We start from the raw sequence: 25,629 nt of genomic DNA, 5'->3' as shown, positions 1-25,629 counted from the left end.
TAAGTCCACCATCCAGAGATTACCACAGTAACATTCTGGTGAGCCTGGGAAGCAGCACCCCAGGCTCTCATTACCTGTGTGCGCACAAGCCCAGAGTGTAGAGAGACACTTTGATACCGAGGGGTCCCAATACGTATACTGCTTTTCCGTAATTTGTTATTTCCACTCAATAAAAACAGATACGAATAAGGACATCATCAATATATCCCACTTGGGCTTCCCTGGTGGCGCAGTGGTTGAGAGTCCGCCTGCCCATGCAGGGGACACGGGTTCGTGCCCCGGTCCGGGAAGATCCCACATGCCGCGGAGCGGCTGGGCCCGTGAGCCATGGCCGCCGAGCCTGCGCGTCTGGAGCCTGTGCTCCGCAACGGGAGAGGCCACAGCAGTGAGAGGCCCGGGTACCCCCCCCCCCAACACACACAAATATATCCCACTATACAAGCAGACGGGTGTCTCAACACTCCCAATATCAGGGGATATTTATATTTCACCTAATTTTCCACAATTACACACTGCATGTCGAATAACTCTCTCCCTGGATCTCTAAAAGGAATCTCTAGAAGTGAAATTGCTAGGTCAAAGTGTATGCATATTTTAAACTGTAACGCATGCTGATAAACTGCCCAGCAGAGAAGCTTACCAATTTACATCATCACCAGTCTATGAGGGTGCCTGCTCCCCCACCCAGTGTCAATACTGGGTTTTGTTAACCTTTTAAAAATCTTTATCCATCTAATAGATTTTAAAATGACCTCATTTTTATTTGCATTACTTGGATTCTTCCTGAAGTTAAACATCTTTTCATATATTGACTGGTCCACTTTATTTTTCTTTCTCTTTTTTTCTTTTGGTATTTATTCATCCTTGTCTTTTGGTAGTAGTTCTTTCCATATGACAAATACTGACTTTTCCAGTTTTTCCACCTTGTTACCTGTCTTTCAACCGTGCTTATGATGGATTTTTTGCTGTGCATAACTTTGTTTTTACGTGGTCAAACTAAAAAATAGTCTTCCTACGTTCCTGGCCTTTGGGTCAGGATTAGAACACCCCCAAATTACAGAAGCCATTCTTAATTTTCTTCTAGTGCTGCTATGGCTGTACTTTCTGCAGTTAATCACTTGACCTACATGGAATTTACTTTAGTTTAAGAAGGAAAGATGATCTCCTCTTTAATTAATAATTATATATGTTATTACATAGAGTGGCTTCAAGGTAGAAGTGAACTTGACTGTCAGGGAACAGTTAAGACCTGGTCTGAATGAAATCAACTTGTAAACCTTTAACATTAAACATTTAATATTAAGAACAAAATAAAAGAAGTACAGATTAAAGCACAGACCATATAAATTGAGTTAGAGTAGCTAAGACTGAAACAGGAGGACCAGGGTTAAAGTTCAAAGCTCAAACTGATGAAGAAACATCAAAAGCCATACCATTTGTCCTGGGAATTCTAAATAAATGGTCTGGAGAAGAAACGGAAATAAGAACAACAGAGAAGGATCTTATCCCAGCTGTCTCCTCCCTCTGCCAGGTCTATAAACCCTAATCTTAAAACTATCCTCTGACAAGTGAGTTTAACTTTGATCAAGGAGGCCTGGATTCAAATCTCACCTTTGATTTACCTTAAAATTCTCCGAGCCAGCTATAGAGTACCTACTCCTAGCAGCGTGAGGATGCATCTTATTTCCCTGAAGGTGCTTTGGGAGGTCTAAGACATCACCACCACCCCAGCCCTTAAAATAGTCTGGATGGCAGCATAAAAACTGACAGTGATTCTTTAGTATTATCTCTTGCTTCAACACAACGGTATTCTGATAAGAACTTTAATTTAGCACAAATTAACAAGTAGTAGTGTTTTCCACCCGTGCTTCTATTCCTGACCACAGAGTTTACAAGCAGGTTAAACTGTATAGTTGACCCTGCTTAAGCAGGTGTTAAGAAAGTTCTGTAACCTTTTCAGGCTGCCTTCTTTCTACCTCTTCCAAAGAGTAGACAACTCCAGTGGGGGAAAAAAACAAACAAACTGCAGGCTAACTGTATTCCCCACCTGGAAATCATTTTCCTGCCCAAAGCTGAAGACGTATGTGGTACCTGCTAACATCATAACGTTTATAAGTAAACTTACCCTGTGCCTGTACTTCTGACACCATGTAAGGCAACAAAACTAAGTCAGCATTCAAGAGCTAGCCCTAAACCAGATTTGTGTGGAAACTTTGTGCCCAGAAACTTAACCAGCTTGGTTAAGGCCCCAGCATCAGGCCTTACTTCAGGGACAGCCACCACCCACTGAGGCAGCAGGAAGCAGGAGTCCAAATTATCTGTCTAGAACCAGCTTTTATTCTCCCTGTCAAGGCCAACTCCCTTCTCACTGACTTGCTTATGGCAACACGGTTGGCCCTCATAATCCAAACACTTGGGTTTGCATCTCAGCACACTAGTATTAGGTGTCCTGAGATAAGTCACTTCAACCACTGAGCCCCAGGTCTCTTATCACCAACCTACTTCAGTGTTTCAGCAGAATCAAGTAAGCTAATATGTAAACTATAGCTGCACTATTACGAAGTGCTTTGCTCTTATCCCAATCCTTCAAGGCCTACCTCAAATCCATGTAGAAGCTGCCTGTCTCCCATAACACCAACAAACAAACTCTAGGCCCTTCAAGATCCCCCAAAGCATTTACCATCATTTGGCAAACTAAGACTTTATGTTTAAAATCACATCTTACGTGAAGCTTCTGGACAGTTTCCTAACAGCTTCCAGCATCAAGTCTTCTCAACATAACAGGGAAGCAGAAGACTCTGGCTGAACGCTTTGATACAGCTCCTCGCTAAACCCTCCCCACCAAAACTGACCAGAGGGTACACATTCCACATGTGGGACTTTCAAAGGAATGCCTCGCTGAACCAAAACGGAATCCCCATACACCCTAAACTCAATGACCAAGACGTAACCACAAAAACCGTTCCTAACCAGTGTCAGAATAAAGCTCTGTTTATAGTAAGAAATTGCGTCTTAGTAGGTACAAGATTCAGGTACATGTATATTTTAACTGAGTTAAATAGGCCAAACATCTCAAAGGCCAGCAATGAACCAAACCCTGGTACATGTTGCAGAGCTCTTAAACTGAAGACATGTTCTTCTGAGCACCTGAACTTCAGTTTTTAGACTTCATGATTCCTAAAAGCTCGGCTTTCCACCTTTTCATACTCCTCCCACCTCATCTAATTTCTAGACTGAAGAGCCAGCCTGCTCCCCAACGGCTGCCCACTTCTCCACTACACACAGAGTAATATATAATGAAGGTTGTTGTAGGCTGAAAGCAGGGCGAGCACTGCTTAAGAGTAACTGCCCATGGGTCTCAAAGCAACACAATAGCACCTGGCCCAAAGTCAGCTTACGGAGGGGAAACTCCACCACCATTAAATTGCAAATTGATGGATCATAAAAAATGCCGCTTATGCTGAGGGCTGGCAAACTGATCTTTCTGTTTCCTCAAACCAAGCAGGAGGCCAAGAGAAAAACACAGTGGAGAGCTGGTAAGAAGTGCCTGGCAACAGATAAACAGGCAAGAACATGAAAACAAAGCACACAAAAGGAAATAGATAATCTCTAAATCCCTTCTGACGAGAAGGTTCAGAGTCTGTGAAATGACAGCCTTCAATACAGAAAAATGTTCAACCTCACCAGCAACCAAATAAAATGCAAATGTTGTTGTAAGTAAAGTGGGTCATTCTGCACCAGTTAAGTTAGTTTATTAAAAATAAATTAATGAAATCCAACGATGATGAGTCTTCTGGGAAACTGGAGCAATCACACATTACTGATGACAGAGTAAATCGGTACAGTTGTCTTGGAAAGCAACCGGGCAATGTGTTTCAAGTGCATGAAATTATTCAAACCTTTTGGTAAGGCTTCCCACAGCTAAAAATTTATCATAAGGAAATAGTTCAAATGAAAAGCATTCCATGCATGAAGCTGCTCACTGCAGCACGAGTTTCAAAGCAAAAGAGGAAAAGTCAGGTAAAAATATAACAGTAGTTCAACATATCACAACCATCTGCAGCTTTTTAAAAACTTAACATTTGCCCTCCTGATAAATCAGTTGTCTAGTACTAGGAGAAAGGGTTAAATACACGACATCAACCCAAAGCCAAGGCAAGTAACCATTTTAAAGTCATGTTTATGATAATGATGCTTAAATGGCCAACACATTTACTAGATGAAGCAGGAGGGGAAGAACAAAGCTGTGCTGTTAGTGTGACTGTTTTTTGTTTGTTTTACAACATATGCATGTGGCCAAGCGCTGTAATTTGATACCCCAAATAAAACCAGTGATTATCCTGCTGTAGCCGGGTTATCAGTGCCATTTTCCCCCCTCCAGTGACCTTGTAGATGCCGCCCTTGATTTATCGTTTGGATGTACTATTAAACAGGGAAGGGAGCAAAGGGTGATCAGGCCCACCACTCCTGTGATTGACCCTGGCACTGAGTCACAAGGATGCTGGCAAACCCTGAAACCCTTTGGGTGCCCGGCCCTCTAACAATCTTCATGTCACATATGGAGAAGTCAATGCCTGAAGGAAATGATTTGCCCAGGATCATAAAGATTAAAAGCCACGTTGCTGCCTAGTCCTTTCTCCAGGAAGCAGAAGTGGGAAATTGGAACATACTCTAGACCAGAAACAAAGCTGATGTACTCAGCCTTGTTTGCAAAGCAATACAGCCCTAACAGGACCACAGCAGTACAAGGCCAAGGCCATGTCATCGCTCAGCCAACAACGGTACTACAACAAGTGGCCCCAGTCTGTCACTGACAGGGTCACTGTACTCCTGCTGTCTTTGGCAGAAGTACAGTGCAAGGCAAAGTAGGCATTTCACAAGGAGCCACAGTTATAAATTGCAAACCTTAAATAAACAAGTAGCAGCCAAACTGCACTTTTGTCCTCCCCTTCGCAGGCAAAGAGAATTAGTGCCTCAGCCCTAACATCAGACAACCTGGCCCACCAATAAAGCAAAATCCACAAAAACACATCCTCAAGTACATCTCTATTTCCTGAAGATGACATCTGATGTGCCTAAAGAAAATTCAAGGTGTTTGACTAAAACTGCGTACCCAAAATGATATACGCAAAACTCTGCAAATAAACTTCCAATACTCCCCCCACCCCTTTACAGGAGGGGGAAAGGCTTCTTGGCCTAGAGACCTCCTTCAGAACACGGGCGAGTCACCAGACCATCTGCCATCCTAGCACCATGCTTCACCAGCACACTCATGAAAAGCGAATTTTATCTGAAGTTCTAATGCATCAGAGTAGCTCTGTTTAAAATATAATGACGTCGATAAATGACTAACCACAATTTGGGGGAAATCCAAATGAAAAGGACTTGGGGTCTCTAAGCTGATGACATAATGGTTATGAGGTTATCGGCGGTTTTCAACCCTAAGAATGCATCAGGATCACCTGAAAGGCCTGGTAAAACATAGACAGCTGGGCCCACGCCTAGAGTTTCTCAGCCAGGAGGTCTGGGGCCCCAGCATCTGTATTTCTAACAAGGCCCCAGGTGCTCTGCAGCTTGTTGGACTAGGGACCACACTTTGAGAACAGTGCCAATGAATAACCATGACAGTGGCAGCATCTACTGCTTAGTACACACCAGCTCCAATTACATCCAGGGTCTAAGAGTCAGTCAGCGTAGGTGCCCTTGGAGACTGGACCGGAAGGTTAAAATAACTCACCTAGGTCAGAAACAGGAGGGGAGGTCAGGCCTGCCTTTCTGCCTTGCCACAGTGAGAGATGACCGCCTTTCTCCACACTTCTTTTTGTTTTGTTTTCTTTTTTGCAGTACGCGGGCCTCTCACTGTTGTGGCCTCTCCCGTTGCGGAGCACAGGCTCCGGACGCGCAGGCTCAGCGGCCATGGTTCATGGGCCCAGCCGCTCCGCGCATGTGGGATCTTCCGGACCGGGGCACGAAACCGTGTCCCCTGCATCGGCAGGCAGACTCTCAACCACTGCGCCACCAGGGAAGCCCTTTTTTTTTTTTTTTAACATCTTTATTGGAGTATAATTGCTTTACAATGGTGTTAGTTTCTGCTTTATAACAAAGTGATGAATCAGTTATACATATACATATGTTCCCATATATCTTCCCTCTTGCGTCTCCCTCCCTCCCACCCTCCCTATCCCACCCCTCTAGCTGGTCACAAAGCACCGAGCTGATCTCCCTGTGCTATGCGGCTGCTTCCCACTAGCTATCTATTTTACGTTTGGTAGTGTATATATGTCCATGCCACTCTCTCACTTTGTCCCAGCTTACCCTTCCCCCTCCCCATATCCTCAAGTCCATTCTCTAGTAGGTCTGTATCTTTATTCCCATCTTACCCCTAGGTTCTTCATAACATTTTTTTCTTAGATTCCATATATATGTGTTAGCATATGGTATTTGTCTTTCTCTTTCTGACTTACTTCACTCTGTATGACAGACTCTAGGTCCATCCATCTCACTACAAATAACTCAATTTCGTTTCTTTTTATGGCTGAGTAATATTCCATTGTATATATGTGCAACATCTTCTTTATCCATTCATCTGATGATGGGCACTTAGGTTGCTTCCATCTCCTGGCTATTGTCAATAGAGCTGCAATGAACATTTTCGTACATGACTCTTTTGGAATTATAGTTTTCTCAGGGGATATGCCCAGTAGTGGGATTGCTGGTCATATGGTAGTTCTATTTGTAGTTTTTTAAGGAACCTCCATACTGTTCTCCATAGTGGCTGTACCAATTCACATTCCCACCAGCAGTGCAAGAGGGTTCCCTTTTCTCCACACCCTCTCCAGCATTTACTGTTTCTAGATTTTTTGATGATGGCCATTCTGACTGTTGTGAGATGATATCTCATTGTAGTTTTGATTTGCATTTCTCTAATGATTAAGGATGTTGAGCATTCTTTCATGTGTTTGTTGGCAATCTGTATATCTTCTTTGGAGAAATGTCTATTTAGGTCTTCTGCCTATTTTTGGATTGGGTTGTTTGTTTTTTTGTTATCGAGCTGCATGAGCTGCTTGTAAATTTTGGAAATTAATCCTTTGTCAGTTGCTTCATTTGCAAATATTTTTTCCCATTCTGAGGGTTGTCTTTTGGTCTTGTTTATGGTTTCCTTTGCTGTGCAAAAGCTTTGAAGTTTCATTAGGTCCCATTTGTTTATTTTTGTTTTTATTTCCATTTCCCTAGGAGGTGGGTCAAAAAGGATCTTGCTGTGATTTATGTCCTAGAGTGTTCTGCCTATGTTTTCCTCTAAGAGTTTGATCGTTTCTGGCCTTACATTTAGGTCTTTAATCCATTTTGAGCTTATTTTTGTGTATGGTGTTAGGGAGTGTTCTAATCTCATATTTTTACATGTACCTCCACACATTTTTACAAAACAAAACCAAGGCAAGAACACAAACTGGGGTTGGAGGAACCCATCTGACTACTGTGGGAAACCTCAAACAATATTCATTCAAATGAGTCCACCTGTGGCAATGTAATCTTGCCCCTTCTTTAACCTGATGATTAAAGCAAAACAAAGAGTACCAGATGACAGAACCCCATCAGTGGCTCAATTAATCAGAACACAAGTCGCCAATTATGGGCAGATCCTAACTTTTATGTTCCGTCTCCCCCCTCATTTGGCAGCTCCTGCAAGCAAGCATTCTAAACCCCAGCCCTTTCCAAAGGGGCACAGACTCTCTCCTTTCACTGCTCACCTTTCACACTCACAGCTTCTCTCCAAACAAGAAGGGGTTAAAATAAAGGGAAAGAATAACCTGCTGAAGGCTGCCGAGGCGAGATAGCAACACTAATTGCTCCCGTACTCCGGCTCCTCGAGAGGCAGATTGCAAGGGCTCGCATCTCCAGAGAAAGCTCTGGGATCTTCGCAGCAGCTCTCAGCAGAGCAACTCAAGTGCCCTTAATTGTTTATGTTCTTAATGCAGAGCCTCTTGAATGCATTCATTTTTAATAGCAGGCTTGAGTGTGGGGCCCATCAAAGAATGACAAAGCAACTCTATTCACTGGTCCTCCTTCCTGCAATGACGGTCTTCTGATTTATTTGCAAATGACAAGCTTGGCAGGCTCCACTTGAGGGCTGCCCTTTTTTTTTTTTAAGAATTCAGTTGCATTTTCCATGATGAAGTTGAGTCTGCAACGCTGTGTATTTGTGTAAATTCTTCCCCCTTCAGTTCCTTCTAATTAATGACTTAAATGTTTTGACCCAACTGTTGCCAAGCAGTGCATTTGGGCTTCACTTTGTCATTCTGGTAAAGATGCATCCTTGACAAAAGCATCGCAGCTGTTTCAGTGCCTGAACAGCACATTTCCATCATTCAGAAACCCTTGTTATGGAGTTCAGAAAGTGCTGTTCACAGGAAATTGTAATGACTTGTCCCATGATGGAAAAAGACAGCGTTCGGTGGTGTCAAAGGAAAATGCACTCTTGTGCACCACAAGAAGGGTTTCAAGACAAACGCCGCGGGGTGAATCACGGAACGCTACCGTGAAGTCACCACCTATTGTTCTGGGAATGGAAAGAGAGCAAGCCTACACCTTTCACCTTCTTCACAGGTCTTAGTCATTAGGGAGCTCATGAGAAATTAGATAATATCATACAGTAGCAGGAAGATCAGTGGGAGGAAGAGCCAGCTACATCATCATGGCATGAAGGCTAAAATTACAATTACGAAAATAAAATATGCCTACGTAAAGACAAAGACTGCACGGGAACATGCAAAAACCAAGGCGCCTCGGAAAACCAGGTTTATGAGAATGGTCTTTATTCAGAACCTGGAATGTTATTTTCCTCGCAATAACACTTAAACCCTTTCCTTTTCATCATGGCAATCTTTTAGGCCTGTGTAACCCATCTTTGGTTGGTACTGACTTCCAAGGGTCTGTGTCACTATGTCCCTGACTTCCATCATGACAAAGCAACACCCAGTGCCCACAACTATAAAGCACAATTTATCATTAGCTTTAGCACTTCTCATCATCCCCTTCCCCACATCTTGTTTGGAAATCACTGAATAAGCAGTTTGGTGTGAATGTTTCCCTAACAGGCTGGAATCTCTAGCCAATCTAGAGAGTGGGAAAGGAATTTCCTGCCTTAGGTGACCATGGGACCGTGGTTCCCTAATTTTAAAAACATGCTACAGCTGAATGACCCACACACACGAAGGACGGCTGCCACTCTTCTTCCAGAGCAACTTCGTAGGGAAAGGAGCTACTCTGTCAAGAGGCCGATGCCATCAAAGCCGTGTGGCATGGCAGCAGAACGGCCCCAAGTTAGACAGACGTGTGTGTGTGCATGCGTTGCTAAGGCCATCTGAGTCCCAAACTCAGTCTCAGTTGGGAAGCCCCATCCCTGGGCCTTCTTCCTCACAGGCTGAGCTGCTGGAGAGGTGGTCCTTTGGGAAGGAAGGCAAGGTTCCTGGCATTCCAAGTGGAAACCTGGGATTCTCTTTTCAATCAACACCATGTGCCAAGAAACCTGCGAAGCTCCAGAATGCAATTTACCCCCCAGAGTGGCCAGAAGATGAATTTGAAGGGAGGGGGCTCTACTGCAAACTGGGAATCGGCCTCTGCCTCAAGAACAGTGCTCTGCTGAACCCAGCAAGTGCCAGAGGGGCATCAAAGGCTGGCAGCCACTGAGACAGAGACAGAACTTGTGCGCAGCGAAGTCAACAGTGGAAAAAAGAAATATTTTCTCAAAAACACCTTAGGGGGCTTCCCTGGTGGTGCAGTGGTTGAGAATCTGCCTGCTAACGCAGGGGACACGGGTTTGAGCCCTGGTCTGGGAGGATCCCACATGCCGCAAAGCAACTAGGCCCGTGGACCACAACTACTGAGCCTGCGCGTCTGGAGCCTGTGCTCCGCAACAAGAGAGGCCGCGAGGGTGAGAGGCCCGCGCACCGCGATGAAGAGTGGCCCCCGCTTGCCACAACTAGAGAAAGCCCACGCACAGAAACGAAGACCCAACACAGCAAAAATAAATTAATTAATTAATAAACTCCTACCCCCAACATCTTCTTTAAAAAACACCTTAGGATCATAACTGAAATGAAATCTGGGAGGCTGGAGAAAATTTTCAAAGCATACCCTTTTGGAAAAGTTTTAAGTATTTACAAGATGGTAAGTACAAGGATACTAGACAACAGACTTCATGAATGCATTCAAAAGTCACAGAATATTAACTCAGCCAGCTATGCAGGTGGAGGAAAGGAGAAATATTTTAAATACAAATTAATTCTTCTTTTTTTTTTTTCCTTTGGCCACCCTGTATGGCATGCTGGACCTTAGTTCCCTGACCAGGGATCCAACCTGCACCCCTGCATTGGAAGCATGGAGTCTTAACCCCTGGATCACCAGGGAAGTCCCCACAAATTAACTCTTAAAAAAACAAAATAAACTGATCATCACAACACAATACAATCCACAGAGAAATCTAAGCAAGAGAAAAATAATCATCATTTCTCCAAGATAACAATCAAGCTAAGTTCAGGAAAACAAAGTGTGCTCTATGAGGATAATTTACTCAGGGTTACTTGGATTGACCAAGAGTATATATAATTAAAAGTATATAAAGAAAAACCCCCTTACGACCAATCATATCAACTTGTAATTTTTTTTTAATTTTTGTATTTTATTTATTTATTTTTGGCTGCATTGAGTCTTCGTTGCTGCGCACAGGTTTTTCTCTAGTTGCGGTGAGCGGGGGCTACTCTTTGTTGTGGTGTACGGGTTTCTCATTGCGGTGGCTTCTCTTGTTGTGGAGCACGGGCTCTAGGTGCATGGGCTTCAGTAGCTGCGGCACGTGGGCTCAGCAGTTGTGGCTCATAGGCTTAGTTGCTCCGTGGCATGTGGGATCTTCCTGGACCAGGGATTGAACCCACGTCCTCTGCATTGGCAGGCGGATTCTTAACCACTGCACCACAAGGGAAGTCCCTCAACTTGTAATTTTTAAATGATACAGTGTTATAACGTGTTGTCTAAGATTTACTGGGGAAGCATTAAACAAGAAGGGATAAAAGAACACTGGGTCAGGCTTTCCTGGTGGCACAGCGGTTAAAAGTCTTCCTGCCAATGCAGGGGATACAGGTTCAAGCCCTGGTCCAGGAAGATCCCACATGCCACGGAGTAACTGGGCCCGTGCGCCACAACTACTGAGACTGTGCTCTAGAGCCCGCGAGCCACAACTACTGAAGCCCGCGTGCCTAGAGCCCGTGCTCCGCAACAAGAGAAGCCACCACAACGAGAAGCCCGCGCACTGCAACAAAGAGTAACCCCTCCTCGCCGCAACTAGAGAAAGCCCGCGTGCAGCAACGAAGACCCAACGCAGCCAAAAGTAAAAGAATTTATAAATAAATAAATTTTAAAAAAAAGAACGTTGGGTCACGGAAGTGAGAACAATTTCTAAACCAGGGGCCACCAGAAGTTATCACTCCTATCACTCACCAGTTATTTTACAAGTGGACAAATCAATTTCTGTGCTTGTGTGTGTTTTTAGAAAGCATCCTAGATATTCTCCCATTAATTATGTGGGTTCAGGACATGTCAATTCTTGTTTCCCAGAGCACAAGAAACCAAATTTAACCCACGTATTGTGTTACACTGGTCTGCACTCGTGTGGTTCCCACAGGGCTGGGCTGGCTCAATAATGTCGACCTCCTTCTGGAAGAACAGAATAGACTTCCTGCCATTTGGACTGTGAAACACAGTAATCCACCAGGAATAAAGGTCAATGTTGCACTTTTGGTCATTACTGAATCATTTGAGATGATCTGCGGTGAGGATGAGAGGAAAATCGAAGGCTGTGAGAACGCTGCAAATGGCTTGACCTCAGACCAATTTCCATCTCCATCTGTCTAATAGACATGTGGATAAAAAGCCTCCCTCCTTCTGGGCTACTCGGCTGTTTTCAAATCCGCAGCACAAGCCAGGAACCAGTTAAACAATACATTAATAAGGGGAAATAACCTTCTAAGCCCCAGACTGACACTTACTCAGGTTTTAGGTCATCAGCTCAAGTTTGGAAAGTAATTTTCCAGTCTGCAAGCAGTACTGCAAAGCAGAAATTTTAACGAATACGGAGAATCATCTGCAGAGCTGGGGCATGTGCCAGAAATCTCCTTATTTGTACATGCAAATATATGCATGCTTACACCTCCACCCCCCCACCAAAAGACATCCACACGATTTCTATTACGTCTGCTAACACACACACAAAGGGGAACAGCAGTTCCAAAAACTGCGCTGCTGCAAAATAAGTCTTTTTTTCCAAGTGTCCAATTAATGCTGCTTAATCCTTATTAAGGCATTTCAATCCTTAAATACAAAATATTCCTGGGAACCCAGAGCCCAATTATCATTTAAGCCGTGGAATAAATGTTAATATCCTAACTTTACACTAATACTCCCCTTTACCGGGGAGGCCAAGCTCCTTTTTTTGAAGGTAATGGCTGTACCATATATAAGTTGAGGCCCCCACAGTATATCAATGTCAAACAACATCGTGTCAAGCTAAGATTCAATTCAGGTAAGTGCCACTGCCAAATTTTCTTGTTCCCAGACGGGTTTTAAGATTATTTTATTGCTTAAAATTTAATTTGTTCCAACTCGTGTCTCCATGACAACGTTGGCTAACCCTGCAAATCATTTGGGTAATTGGATATCTTATCTTTCTATTGCTCTCAAATCGAATGATTCTGCTAGAATTGTAACAGCCAATCAAATTTACAGTCCTCCTGAGTAATAGACTTGGAAAAGTAGCCACATTCATCTCCTCTTTACAGCCATATCAACCAGTATGCAACACAAAGTAGAATCTGGTCTTCAAACTGTACTCCAAAGTATAAGTGGTGTCAATACCAATATTCTCACTGTGCAAACTCTACTCAAAAGCCCCCTTTTATACTATTTTAATTTGAGAAGGAACAATGGGTGCTCATTCCATATAAACCTTGATCAATTTCAGTACTTTGAGGGAAACTGACAAGAATAATTCTGCATGCTAATCAGAAAAAATAATAATAAAATAAAAACCACAGCATTTGGGGGTTATTTGCCCTTATGATAAAATCATGACCAAAACAATGGCTGCACAAGATGACAGCAGTACACCAACACTGATTTGCCTGGGGCTCTTTTAGGTGGGTAAAGCTACATCTGATACATTGTAAGAAATAAGAATGAATACAGATTTAGCAACCAGTTCAAAAATCTCTGCACCCTTAGAGAAATCCACAGTTGAAACGTGACACCCCCTTATTATTTCATTTAATTCATGAGTATCACAGCATCCAGGGCAGTCAATTATGAAATACAGATTTCTTATAAGATTTCAAAGTCAGCAGTTCCGCTCTTGAGTTAGTGGTATGATTTTGGCCTTTGGTCAGCTAAAAAGTACAGAAGTTGGACACATTTCAGTGGTCCAATTCCAATCTCCTCAGTAGCTGTGCAAAGAGATTTGCTCCGCGGGAGCTCAGGGCCCAGGCACTGTAAGAGAGCCAGCCGGGTTACAAAAGGAAAAGGCTCTGGAACCCAGGCCAACTGGCAGGCCGAAGGGGTTGTCAAGAACCTCGTGCTTCCCGTACAGACACTCAGAGGACTTCAGGACTCAAGCTAAACACAAACAGACGCAATGTGGAGCTTCTCAGCACACCGATGTCAGCAGGCAGCCGAGCTTTCAAGCAAGTGTGAGAGCAGGTATTGGCAGGTATTGTCAACTGTGTCCTCTTTTATCCCAAATACTTACAAAAAGTTGCTACTGCATCATGCTTGGCAATAAGAGTCAACAGCCTAAACTCCCAGTCTGTCTAATCCCAATGGCCCTGGCTTTTCTCCCTCCTGTGTTTTCCCTGCTTCCTCAAATATTAGCACATAAGCAGCAGCTGTGAATTGACAGTCCACAGAAATCTCAAGCCCACGTAGTACCTGGAGAATACTGCAACACAATTATCTACTCAAACTTCTGCACGCACTTCACAAGTTTTCATAGCCAAAATAAAACTATACATATGTATACATCATCAAGGAGCACAATTTTTTTTCTCCAACAAAGCAACAACTCGGTCATGTAATTCACACAAACATACACACACACACACACACACACACCTTTTTTTTCAAGATGACAAAACTCTCTTCAAATTCAAAGTTGGATTTTCCACATTTCATTAAAAATAAAAAAATCAGAAACGCACCTCCCATCCTTTATTTTGCCAAAACTCACTTCAATAAAATGAACCAAATCCTCTTTGTTGTTCATCCATCCCCTTAAATGAAAAAACTCAACACAAGGCTATTCTCACTGGTAGTCGTATTAACTTAAGGCTGTTGCCTTGCAAGGGTACATTTTGCTGTTTGGCTTAAATAAGGCATCTTAATTCCTCTGGATTCTTTAGACAACAGAGATTGCCAATAGGAACCTAAAAGGAAGTCTCCTTTTGAGCTTAGAGATAAATGCTCCTGATCTGAGAATAAAAAAACTTTGTAATTGAGGAGAAATAATGAAAAGTGAACAGTTCAGATGCAGGAAGGAAGGAAACTGGGCTTGGAAAAACAAGATGGAATCATGGCCTAGAATTCCAAGGGCAGGGTACAGTTTTAAAGGGACAATAATAGATCTAGGTAACAGATTTTGAGAACAGCTGTCCTGAGAGTGCCCAAGTGCCAGACTCCTGCACACAGAAACTCACTCAATCCTGATAACTACCCTATCCAGTAGATGCTACTGTCATCCCCTAACCTTCTAGGCCAGCGGTCCCCAACCTTTTTGGCACCAGGGACTGCTACTGTGGAAGACAATTTTTCACAGACTGGGGGGCGGGCGGGATGATTCAGGTGATAGTGCGAGCGACGGGGAGTGGCAGATGAAGCTTTGCTTCGCTTGCTCCCCCACCGCTCACCTGCTGCTGTGCGGCCCGGATCCTAACAGACCTCGGACGGCTAATGGACCCCCGTTCTGGCCTGTTCTTTCTTTGTAAGGAGGAATAATTAGTATCCAAGGGAGACTGGAAGGATTTACAGAGAGCTCCTACAGTACAGTTCCTAGGGCACAAGGAGCTCAATGGATGGAGCTATGACTACTTACTCTAATGTCCCAAATAAGCTTACTCTACAATAAACCCAGGAAGCTGACTTTTGAAAGCCAAACTGCTGTAATAGACAACTGTCTGAGAACCGAGCGGGCACCTGTAGCTGTAGGCTGCGCAGGCACTGGACACCCTTCCTCCATCCCGGTGGCCCATCCATTATTCTCTCCATACCAGACCAAGATGCAGATCAATGTTAAGACCCCCTTTCCTAAACTGAGAGCGACCTTTTTATTTTCACTCGCTAATCCATAGAAGCCTTTCAAGTGGCACAAATAAAGGCGGCTGCATTTTGTTCTCTAAATCAATTTTCTCCCCAGCCATCAACTAGATGTTCCTGCACAGAGAAAGAACAGCCCTTCCCTTCTAATTCAAAAATCCATACTGCCATTGCCCTTGCAAACTGCTAAACAAGCAGTATCGGCAAGTCACTTGTGTTCTGTAATATATTTACTGCAAATCCCAATGGCTCGCCTCCTAATGCAGTTTTCTATTGTGTCTGTGCGTGTCAATACACTGGCCGGTCACCTTACTTGTAAGAGGCTCTGCCCGACTGTTTACTCAAGGCATCAAGAGGGCGCCAAGGACAGACAAAGGCTGCGCTCCTGGAGGCCCTAGCCTTGGAGAGCCTCCTCCACATGCTGGGGTCCTCAAAGAGGTTTTGTTTTCTGGTACTTCACACCCCTATACCACCCACGGCCTCTGAGGCCAACCTAAATTCTCCACCAGGACAGCTTCCATCCACACAAAGTTCAAAATCAGAGTCCCTTTGCACAATCACTTCCTGGTTTCCCACCTATAAACACTAAAGCTGTTCCCTCAGTGAATATGCTGATCACATCTTAAAGGGGCGTCATCAAAGGCCAAAAGGTACAAGGGCTTGGGAAGGGGAATCTGGCTTTTCTGTTTTAGTACAAACCTCTGCATTCAGGTGACAGCTGAAAAGCAAGCACCCTGACACCACATAATGGTGCATCATCTAATACAACCATGCCAAAAACGAAAAGGCAAGTTAACGAGGAAAATGTTATAACATGCTATAAACACCTGTTCAGATGGAATTCTTAAAGTGTACCTGAGAAACTCCCACTTTCATGTGCATCAGTCTCACATGGAGTTGGCTGCTAAAGAAAGGCTTGAATTATCTATTTATCTTTCAGGGTGAGGGGAGGGCAAAAGCTATATGCAAGATACGTGACAGGCAGATATTACAAAAACGTTACCTTATAGACTCCTGGTATCAAATAGGTGGGTATAATACAGGGTGTTCACTGTACTCTCTCTCCTTTTCTGTATAGTTGAAATTCTTCATAACAAAAGTGTTTGGGGTGGGGGGAGGGACTCTGTAAAGACTTTTAAGTAAATAATCAATGGGTATAATCATTATTATTAAGAAACCTGGTGACTAAGTCAAGTCTAATGCCTTGGAGAAGCTTGTAATGCAACTTATCCACAGCTCTATTAGTGGCTGTGGTCACCCTTAGGAGATGAGCAGTGGTTCCCAGGGCGATGATGCATGCACACATTCAATTCACAAGGAAACCCAGGCCTCAGAAACATGCTACTTTTGTTTTCTCTCTCTCTCTCTCTTTTTTTTTTTTACTACAAACCCAAATATATTACCATAATTAAACTCCCCATTAAGAAGCCTCAGTGGATATTTGACTATAAATCACTTTTCCAAAAGAAAAACAACTGAGCAAAAGTGCCTGGATGAGATTAGAACTGTAATCCGATAAAACATCTAGTGAAACCAAACATTTCATTCTTAATTTTAGCATAAGGAGCCACACTGGTACTGCAGATCCAAGTTTTTAATCTGGATTCCAAGGACTTGCTGAAAGATCTTAAGATGTCCACAAACAGCCAAAATTGTTGGGCAAAGATATCTTGTGTATTAAAAGGTGTACTTTTTTTTTTGCCAAGCAGCTTTCACCTGATTTTCGTACGGGTTCAGGATCCAAAACAGTGACAACTACCGCTCTACCTAAGGGGCACATTAAATGCTACTTAAATGCCTACTCGAACTCACTGGGAAGGGAAGATGCAAGTCTCAAATTCAAGACTCAAGCAGACTGCAACACAGCTGGAATAACAGAAAAAGGCACATGAAAAAAACAATACTACAAGAGTCAGAGCAACAATAAGCGATGTGACAGCCTCCTGTTGGAGCAGCCATGGAAGACCTTGAAGTAAACAGGCAGTGTTGGTATTTGAACTAGACCTTGAAGGATACTGAAGGAGCCCATGTGAAGTTTGACAAAATAGCCTGGACTTTTAGGAAAACAGAAAAACACAAAACATATTTTAGGTATGAAGGAGGGACCCATCTGGCTGGATTAAAGGGCCTGGAGGGAAGAGGACAGAGGTAACCAAGTAAGACTGGCAGAGACAATAACCAGAGGCAGATACACAAGGCTGTGAGTGATGGGCAAAGAGGCAATTACCGGAGTGGGAAGTCAAAATCAGAAAAAAACAGGCATACCTAGGAGGCCAAAAGACCCATGCCCCTAAAGGAATTCTGCATTCACCACCTTAAAGGTGTTCCCTTCCACGGCGAGCGTTCCAAGGCTGTTTAAAATGTGGGCTAGTGGTCTTGACCGTGGAGTGGGAGTGTCCCAGGGGCCACTCTGGACAAGCCAATAGGGAGCACTGAGAATATAAGAACTTTGATTTTAACCCCTTCATTTAAAATTTCCATGTATTATACATGTATACAACATACCAGTACAGTAACATATTTATAGAACTTATAAATTATAAGTAAACAAGTCTGGGGATATGTTTTTAAACTTTTTACTGACAGGCTGCACAAAATACTGCAGACTAATAAGCTAGTTAGATCAGCAATGACACTACTATCAAACCCAGTCCGGTGAATTCCCTGGCTGTCCAGTGGTTAGGGCTCCACACTTTCACTGCTGAGGGCATGGGTTCAATCCCTGGCTGGGGAACTAAGGTTCTGTAAGCTGTGCGGTGCAGCCGAAACAAACCAAAACAAAGAACCCAGTCTAGTACCACATGTATTTCAGCGGTTTAACAAACTGCATGAGTTGGACACACAAGTTCAAACGTACCTACATTCTCAAAGACAACTGATTCTGCTTTATCAAGTGAATAATGATTATCTAATAAGTATCTATTGGAAATAGGTGCACTACCCTTCCGGCGTGCACAGCAATGTACACCTACCACACTCAATAGCAGTTTTTCTCTATTCGGCAGATGAAAAAATCGATTCAACGCACAGAATTCTTCTAGCTTATGTTTTCCTTATACCCAAAATAAGCTTCACACTACCCTTTTCTCGTGAACATATTTTGTGGTCAAAGATGACTAAGTAGCAAATAATACTACTAGAAAAACTAAAAAAACTGTGTTTGTTATACTTAGTATGAAAACATGCTGGGGAAGGGGGGTAAACAGTGTTCTCATGGTTATGACTGTATGTTGCTCCAAAGCAGACAAACAGAATCAAAAACTTAGCAGTTACTAAAAATTGAAATGCAAAATAATGAAATACAGACTTGTGTGAAATCACAGGTTAAAACTTTCTGTCAACGTTTCTTGGAGTTTCACAAAAAGTGTTATGGTCACTGGGTGCTCTATAAACTGAGCAGTTCTGTAATCATGGTGGTTTTTCAAACAATTTTAGAGACCATTTTTTCTTTAACCAAGTGAATGGTAACATATGAATCTCTTAACTTATGTTAAAATTTTGGTAATCTTTTTTCATTTTTCTGATCAAACCATGCCTCAGAAAAAAATTAGAAAATCTCTCCCACACCTGAAGGCCCACGCCTACACCCACACCCCCCCACAAACACAGACTCTACTTCAAACATCAAAGCCACGTTCATGGAACAATCCTGTGGCACACTTCTCACTACAGAACTCACCGATCCCATCAGCAAACACTATGCTGAAGCTATAAATGCCTAATCTTGTCCAGTAAGCCAACTTCCCAAAACAGCTCTCTAAAGTTTAATTAAAAACCATTACACCAAATATTCCTCATTAAAAGTACTAGTCCTGAGAATTTCAATTTTTAAAAACCTGAAGCAACAGTAAGCACCATGGATAGGAAGGGTAGCGGGGGGGCACGGGACATGCCTGAGGCAATCAAACCTCAATGAGAGTCCAGTCAGTTTCTTAGTTTAATCCACTTCTAGAGACCACAGAAATTTAATAATAGAAAAGCTGAAGACTTAGATCTAGCGAAACTCAAATGGTTCCAGGAGCCAGTAACTGAATATATCTTTAGGGTAACTACCATACAACATGATTTATTTAAATATTTGCTAAAGGAACAGATTTTCCTTTCTGTGTTTCTTAATAAACACTGTTTGGAGGAACATCTGAAGCCCCCTGGGCAGACTCTCCTTAACTGACACACACAAGGTGCTGGGTTCCGAAGCCTGGCGGGGACTCATGCCTCTGGAGGAATGAGTCCCCTCTGGTGAGAGGAGCCCTACTTTAGGGCCTGCCTAGTCTAACCCTTTTTACAGAGCGGGCGGAAACCAGGGCCAGGCACCTTGTTAATGACTCACCCAGTCACCAACTGAAATCCCTAAATAAGTGACCTTAACCCACTCTATCTTACACCAAGGTAGATCCCAGAGATCAGCGGGACATTCGGGCCTCAGCCCAGCCCTCTGGAGATGGCAGAACAAAGGGGAGGTGAGGGAGGTTCTCTGACCCAACACGTGCCTCCCTGGCCTCACCCGACCCTATCACATCCTGTCCTTACATAAAATGCTGACATTTTGTTCCTCATGGGTTTTTTGGTTTTAATTTTGAACTTTAAAAATACTGTTCACCTTGAGTGCTAAACTTTCTGACACCTCCTTTCAACTCTGTGCCGGAGGCAAAGGCCTCACTCACCTCACCCTAGGCCAGGCCCTGGACAGAAATCTGCAACTAGCCCAGCTGTGGAAGGGGTCAGGAGGGTGCTGCTTAAGGAGTGAAGAATCCGCCCCGCTTGCCAATAAAAAACAAAGGCTAATCTTGCACCTCGGAATCTAGGTTCTAAACACAGGGAGCTTTATCTCTTAACTCCTACTTGTAAAGGACAGGCCTGGCTAATGAAATCAAGTGGGGGACCACTCCAACCTTGAAGACAGCTACCTTCTTTGTATTACAAGGTGGGGCTTAACTCTAAGTTCCTATACTCCAGCTGGTCAGTTCCATTCTGAGATACTGACTTAAAAAAAAAAAAATCTCAAAATGAGAAACTGCAGACTGAAAACCCAATGGTTTAAAAACAGGAAGAAAGGTAAAACGTACAAATAGTAAGAGTCCCATCTAAGGAATTAACCCACAGGTGAATCCCTAACCGTTCCACCTTAACACTTTTAAAACACTACTAAAGAACAATTTCTTTCTAAAGAGAAACTTTAAAGCATACATCAAAACTGTGAAAGCAGTTTCACTCCAAAATTTATATAGTCTGAGACACTGTGCTTGCTGAACTATCACACAGAGTTTGGAAATGTTCAGCTCTCGTCTGGTTTTTTTTTTTCTCTTTCTCCTCTCCTTCCCCACCCCACAATCAGGATTGCAGAATACTTTCCTTTCAGAGCTAGTCCTTTCATTTATTTTTAAATTCTTCCACCACCCTGGAGAGCCCTAAGCACTCCCTGCCTGCCTTCAGAAGAACACAGGCACAGAGAGGCAAAGTAAATGATCAAACTCGCTGCGTCACTGGGGCTCAACCAGAGCCCCGATAACACGTTTCAAATTTTCTTTGGTTCTTCGACTCATTTTAACCTGCGGACAGTACTGCTCAGTTGGTTACAACTTCCTACCTACCCACAGCTGTGGTCCCCACAGACCAGTCAGTACTGCTGATTTTCCTAATTTTTAGAACACGAGGCTCACCCCAAGGTGTCTCACAAATGATGAAGTTGATCAAAACAGACAAACACTGAGAACAGGCACGCAGTGGGGTAGACTTGGGTCGCTAAGCACAGGCCCAAGGGTGATTCTACCACTGGCCTCATGCTCCAATGGCAGTGGGGGAGGAGAGAGACAGGGAAGAAGCGCTGAATTGGGAACCAAGTGAGCCAAACTCAAGCTTAAATAGATGCTTGGCCCTGACAAGTCCCAGACTCTGAGCACGCACCCAAAGTTGCAGGCAGAGCAAAACACCTACCCAATCTAACACCTACCACCCAATCTACTTCACAGGATGAGGCAAATCGCTTTTGAAAACTAAGTGCTGTACAAATTCACGCCACCAATGACAACTTATGGCATGGCTTCATCAGTGTGCTGAAAAGGTATACAAGTGGGATAAATCAGGCTTATATAAGTACTTACAGTGCATCTTATTCCCCAAAATATCAAAGGAGGTAATACCACTCCACATGACAGAAAAAAAACTTTAAATATCACACTGCCAAACACACTAGGCACAGCCCTCAAACACAATTAGACTTGCGTTAACCTGCTACTTTTTCATGTACCCTAACACTGGTGGTATCAGAATGGCTCCATCTTTCATGAAGAGCCTCCACCTCTCTGTATAGAGATATCTAGAGTTTACACGACCTACCTGAAAAGAGGACAGGCAGGAATCTATAAAAGGCTCAAAGGAAAAATATTTTTGTCTTCATGCTACGATTAAAGATTTAAATATCCATGACCATCCTGATTTCATTGACTTTTCGGTAACCAGCCACAAATAGCAGCAGAGAAAGTGAGGGGAAGGCTTATCAGGAAGTGTTGACACAACATAAACACAGACTGCGGGCACCAAACCAAGTAAGGAAACCACAATTATACCATTCTTGATTTGGACGCGCTTCCACTTTAAAACTTCCACACGGAAAAATCGGTGGTGAGATTTGACACTGAAACCTCTCAAACTCACTCCTCCAACAAAGCCGCTGAAAGGTGGGGAGGAGAGCGGTCATCACACTGGAGACAAATCTTAACAACATTAAAGCTCTCTCCGTGGAAAGTATCCCCATCACTGCATTTTTTTTCAGTAACAAAGATGTTGTCAGAAATGACAATTTTTTCTGTCCCCTGATGATGCCTTGCTAGCATTTGGTTATAAGCCATAAAGCAGGACTAATTTCAGCCTGTCAGGAGTCTCGCTAATGCCCAGTTTCCCCCTAGAGAGAATTCCTGTCAAATCTAATGAGAGCTCCAAAGGCCCTCTCTACAAAATAATGAGCACTTAGGCCATGCTGGTGATCAGGCGGCAAAAAGCATCAATTTGAGCCTGGCTACACCCTGGGGGCCAGACGTCACCAGTTTTAATAAGAATTATGATTACTAGCTGCACCAAATGCCTCCTCAGAACTTATTATTAATGTGTGACATTCAGAAGCATGTTTTTCAAATGTAAGGCCACTTTAAACTGAATTACAGCACTGCTCTGCATACCACTCTAGTTAAGGGTCTGTCAGCATTTACAATATAAACTAAGTTTCTGGGGGCTTAATATCCTACTATGAAGAACACAGCGTCTCTCAGCTTTTCACATCTTTCAAATTACTAAGCATATTATTAATGCACACTGGCTCACGGACAGACGCTATATACCCACAAATGCCCGATGGAATACAGAAACTCATTAGAAAACTATTTTCACACCATGGGGTTCCCGACCCTCCTCGCCCCTTCTTCCTTCTTCCTACGTGATAAAGAAGAGGTCACTCCACCAAGCAACCTACAGGAACCCAGAAGAATTTCACACCTCCTGTAGCTCCCCCCATAAATCCAGCACCAGCACACATCACACAGAGGTGGCATTCCCTTGTATGGAGTCGGTGAGGTTATTAAATCCTTTGAGTTCATGAGTTTAAGAGAAAGCTCAATCTCCCCTTACCCTTCCAGAATATTTGTTGGGGAAAAAAAATGTGCCTTTACGGTAACTTAAAAAAAAAAAAAAGTGGCAGGTTAGAACTGCTTAACCAAATCTATTTGTGTAATTTAAATCACCATATATCTTCTAGCTTAATTACTATCAACAAGTTACAATTGCCTCAATCAGGCACTAGCCATTTAAGCACACAGAAACAAAGGCACAAACCCAACATAAACTAGGCTACCAACTTTGCAAATCAGAATAAAATCAGCACTTTTAAAGGCCCAATTACATTGTTAATGAAAGGCCCTGAACTTAACTATCTCCTTCCAAACACATAACTGAGAACAGATCTAAGGTACTTGACGATAAATTAACATTATGAAATCTATGATGAATTAAAAATCAAAGAGCGCAGAGTTACAAAAACAGAATTCAACTCTGAAACACACTTGCTTAATGAAAGTCTTTGACTATAAGGAAGATCTGAAGGCTGAACTAATCAATTTCTCCACCGTGCCCCCGCCGGTCAGCCATGCTCTTTAATTTAATGAAACAAGGGTTTGAGATGAAATAGCACATATACATCAAGTAAGAATTGTATTGTTGCACTTTGAAATGTGTCCAACTGTGCAACTTCATCTGATGATAATTTTTTAAGAGGCAATCGATTTCTAAAAGACTTATTGTACCAGAGTCTTGATGAAAAAGTGAATGTCAGCATATCTCCGAAATACTTACACCCTGCCATTAATGCTTTCTTTGGCAGACAATGACTACTCAATCGAGGGTCCTTTGGGCTGAGCGATCATTTAGCTTTTCTTCTCTTATGAGATCCTTAGTGCCTTGTTCCAGCTCAATACTCTTTTTATACACCATTATAGTAGCCATAAGTGTGAATTTTATGGGAACTTGCAAACTCATAGTCATAGCTCGAGCTTTCCAGTCACTAATCTTTTCATGCTTTTAAAACCACTAGGACTGAAGCAACGCCCAACATATGCTGTGGTCATAAAAGGATGCTTTTTTCACCTCCAAACCTGCATCAACTGAGACATTTTTCAAAAAGATGTTTGCTAATAAGCCACTGATCCTGAGTGTTGCTTTATGCAGCCCCAAAGCATAGGGAGAACTCCATAGTTAGTCATACACCTTGTTTAACCTGAATAAGGACACTCCCGAATACCCTTCTTTCCCACAGAGATTCACACTTCTTTCCAAATCAGCATAAAAACATTAGCTATTATGAACTTCAGAACTCTACAGGATACACAGATCTTTCAAGAGGAAAATAAATGTATCCAGGCAGAAAAGTCAAGTCAGAGCCTCAATTCCTACCTGCCTATAAACAGGCTAGTTTACACTTCCAAAGTACCTCTCACCTAGTAACTTAAACATTCTATAATGTCAAGAAGCAGCTCCTGCTGCAGAATACTGCCACCAATTTGCAGGAAGGGAAACCAAGGCTGAAAAATGGCATACAAATCCCCCCCACTCTTGAGGACAAAGCCAGTATAATAAAATCATGACTTACTTTGCATTTCAATTTGAGATTTTGCTAAAGCTTACCTGTTTATGCATTTCTATGTTTAATCCATATGACATTTCATAATACTGTAAAAAAGAAAAAAGAACCAAGCATTTCATTAACTCACATTTCGTAATGCCGAGAACCCATATTTGTTAATATTATGTGAAAAGGAAAAAAGCCTAATCTTTGATACCTACCATCACATAGTGCCTCTGCATTTCTGTCTTTTCACTTGCCAGTTTCTCACATTCCAATTTAAGGCTACGAAAACAAAACAGGCAACTTAATGTAAACATTATGTCACTTGTTTTAACATCTGCCTCACATATTTGCACTTCAAGTAAAAACACAGACCAATTTGGAAAAACCATAAACTATCTAGGTAAACACCCAAAAGCTTTGTCCTTGCATTTAATAGGGAAAAAAGGAATAAGGTGAACAGTACAAGGTATCCACTCTGCAACTATTCTTTTTCTTCTTGGTGCAGACCTGGTCTCATGCCAAGAACGAAAAAAATCTGTCAAGACCTCTGATCTACTCAGAAGACTGATTTCTCCTCATGGTCATCTGTTCACTCGTAGTTGCTTCCCTGCATCAGAGTTTGCTTCCGTGGACTTCACCAAAACCTGGCCTTTGCACAACCTTCAGTCTCAGGCATAGGCCATCTCTGCCAACTCAAATAGTCTCTAGGTTTGAAAACTGTACCTGTAAAGTTACTTCTACAATTGTTGGTTCCTTTTAAAACCTTTGTTTTTTAATTCCTTGCCAAAACATGTTACATAGCTTCTGCAATTAGGTAGGTTGAAGTCTTCCCTGCTTGGTAAACATAGTGTAGGCAGGTATGCTTCAAGCTCTAGAGATTATTATCTTCAAGTAGACAAAAGGCCAATAATCACAAAGCCTCTGCAAAATAAGAAAATTCACACCCAAGCATCTGTGTTTTTCAAGTGTGACAAAAAATAAAAACTGTCATTACACAGTTATTTCTTCGCTCTAATCAGCTAAGACTTAATAGAAACAGGGGAAGAAACTAACATTTCTACAAAGTCCACTATGGACAGGGTGCTTTACAAATAGTTTACATTTATAAATTTTCTGAAGCAGCTCTCATTACATGAAGACGCTAAAGCTGAGACGGCTATAAATGTGAC

At 42.7% G+C, this 25,629-nt stretch overlaps 1 protein-coding gene across 3 annotated transcripts in view; it reads right to left on the bottom strand.

The window, feature by feature from the left end:
• The window catches only part of LOC309964487 (transducin-like enhancer protein 1), an 89,188-nt gene that overhangs the window by 61,563 nt on the left and 1,996 nt on the right, over positions 1 to 25,629 (bottom strand). For all 3 annotated transcript variants that reach the window (XM_082843547.1, XM_082843545.1, XM_082843546.1), the window contains exons 3-4: positions 24,676 to 24,739; positions 24,517 to 24,561 (exon numbers count right to left, since the gene is read on the bottom strand). In XM_082843547.1, coding sequence (XP_082699673.1) covers positions 24,517 to 24,561; positions 24,676 to 24,739 — 109 coding nt within the window. The remainder of the gene's footprint in view (positions 1 to 24,516; positions 24,562 to 24,675; positions 24,740 to 25,629) is intronic.

This window comes from Leucopleurus acutus, assembly GCF_964270905.1.
Source record: "Leucopleurus acutus genome assembly, chromosome: 7".
In the NCBI taxonomy this organism is placed as follows: domain Eukaryota; kingdom Metazoa; phylum Chordata; class Mammalia; order Artiodactyla; family Delphinidae; genus Leucopleurus; species Leucopleurus acutus.
Note: the sequence above shows the minus strand (reverse complement) of the source record. Positions and strands in the feature narration are given on the sequence as shown.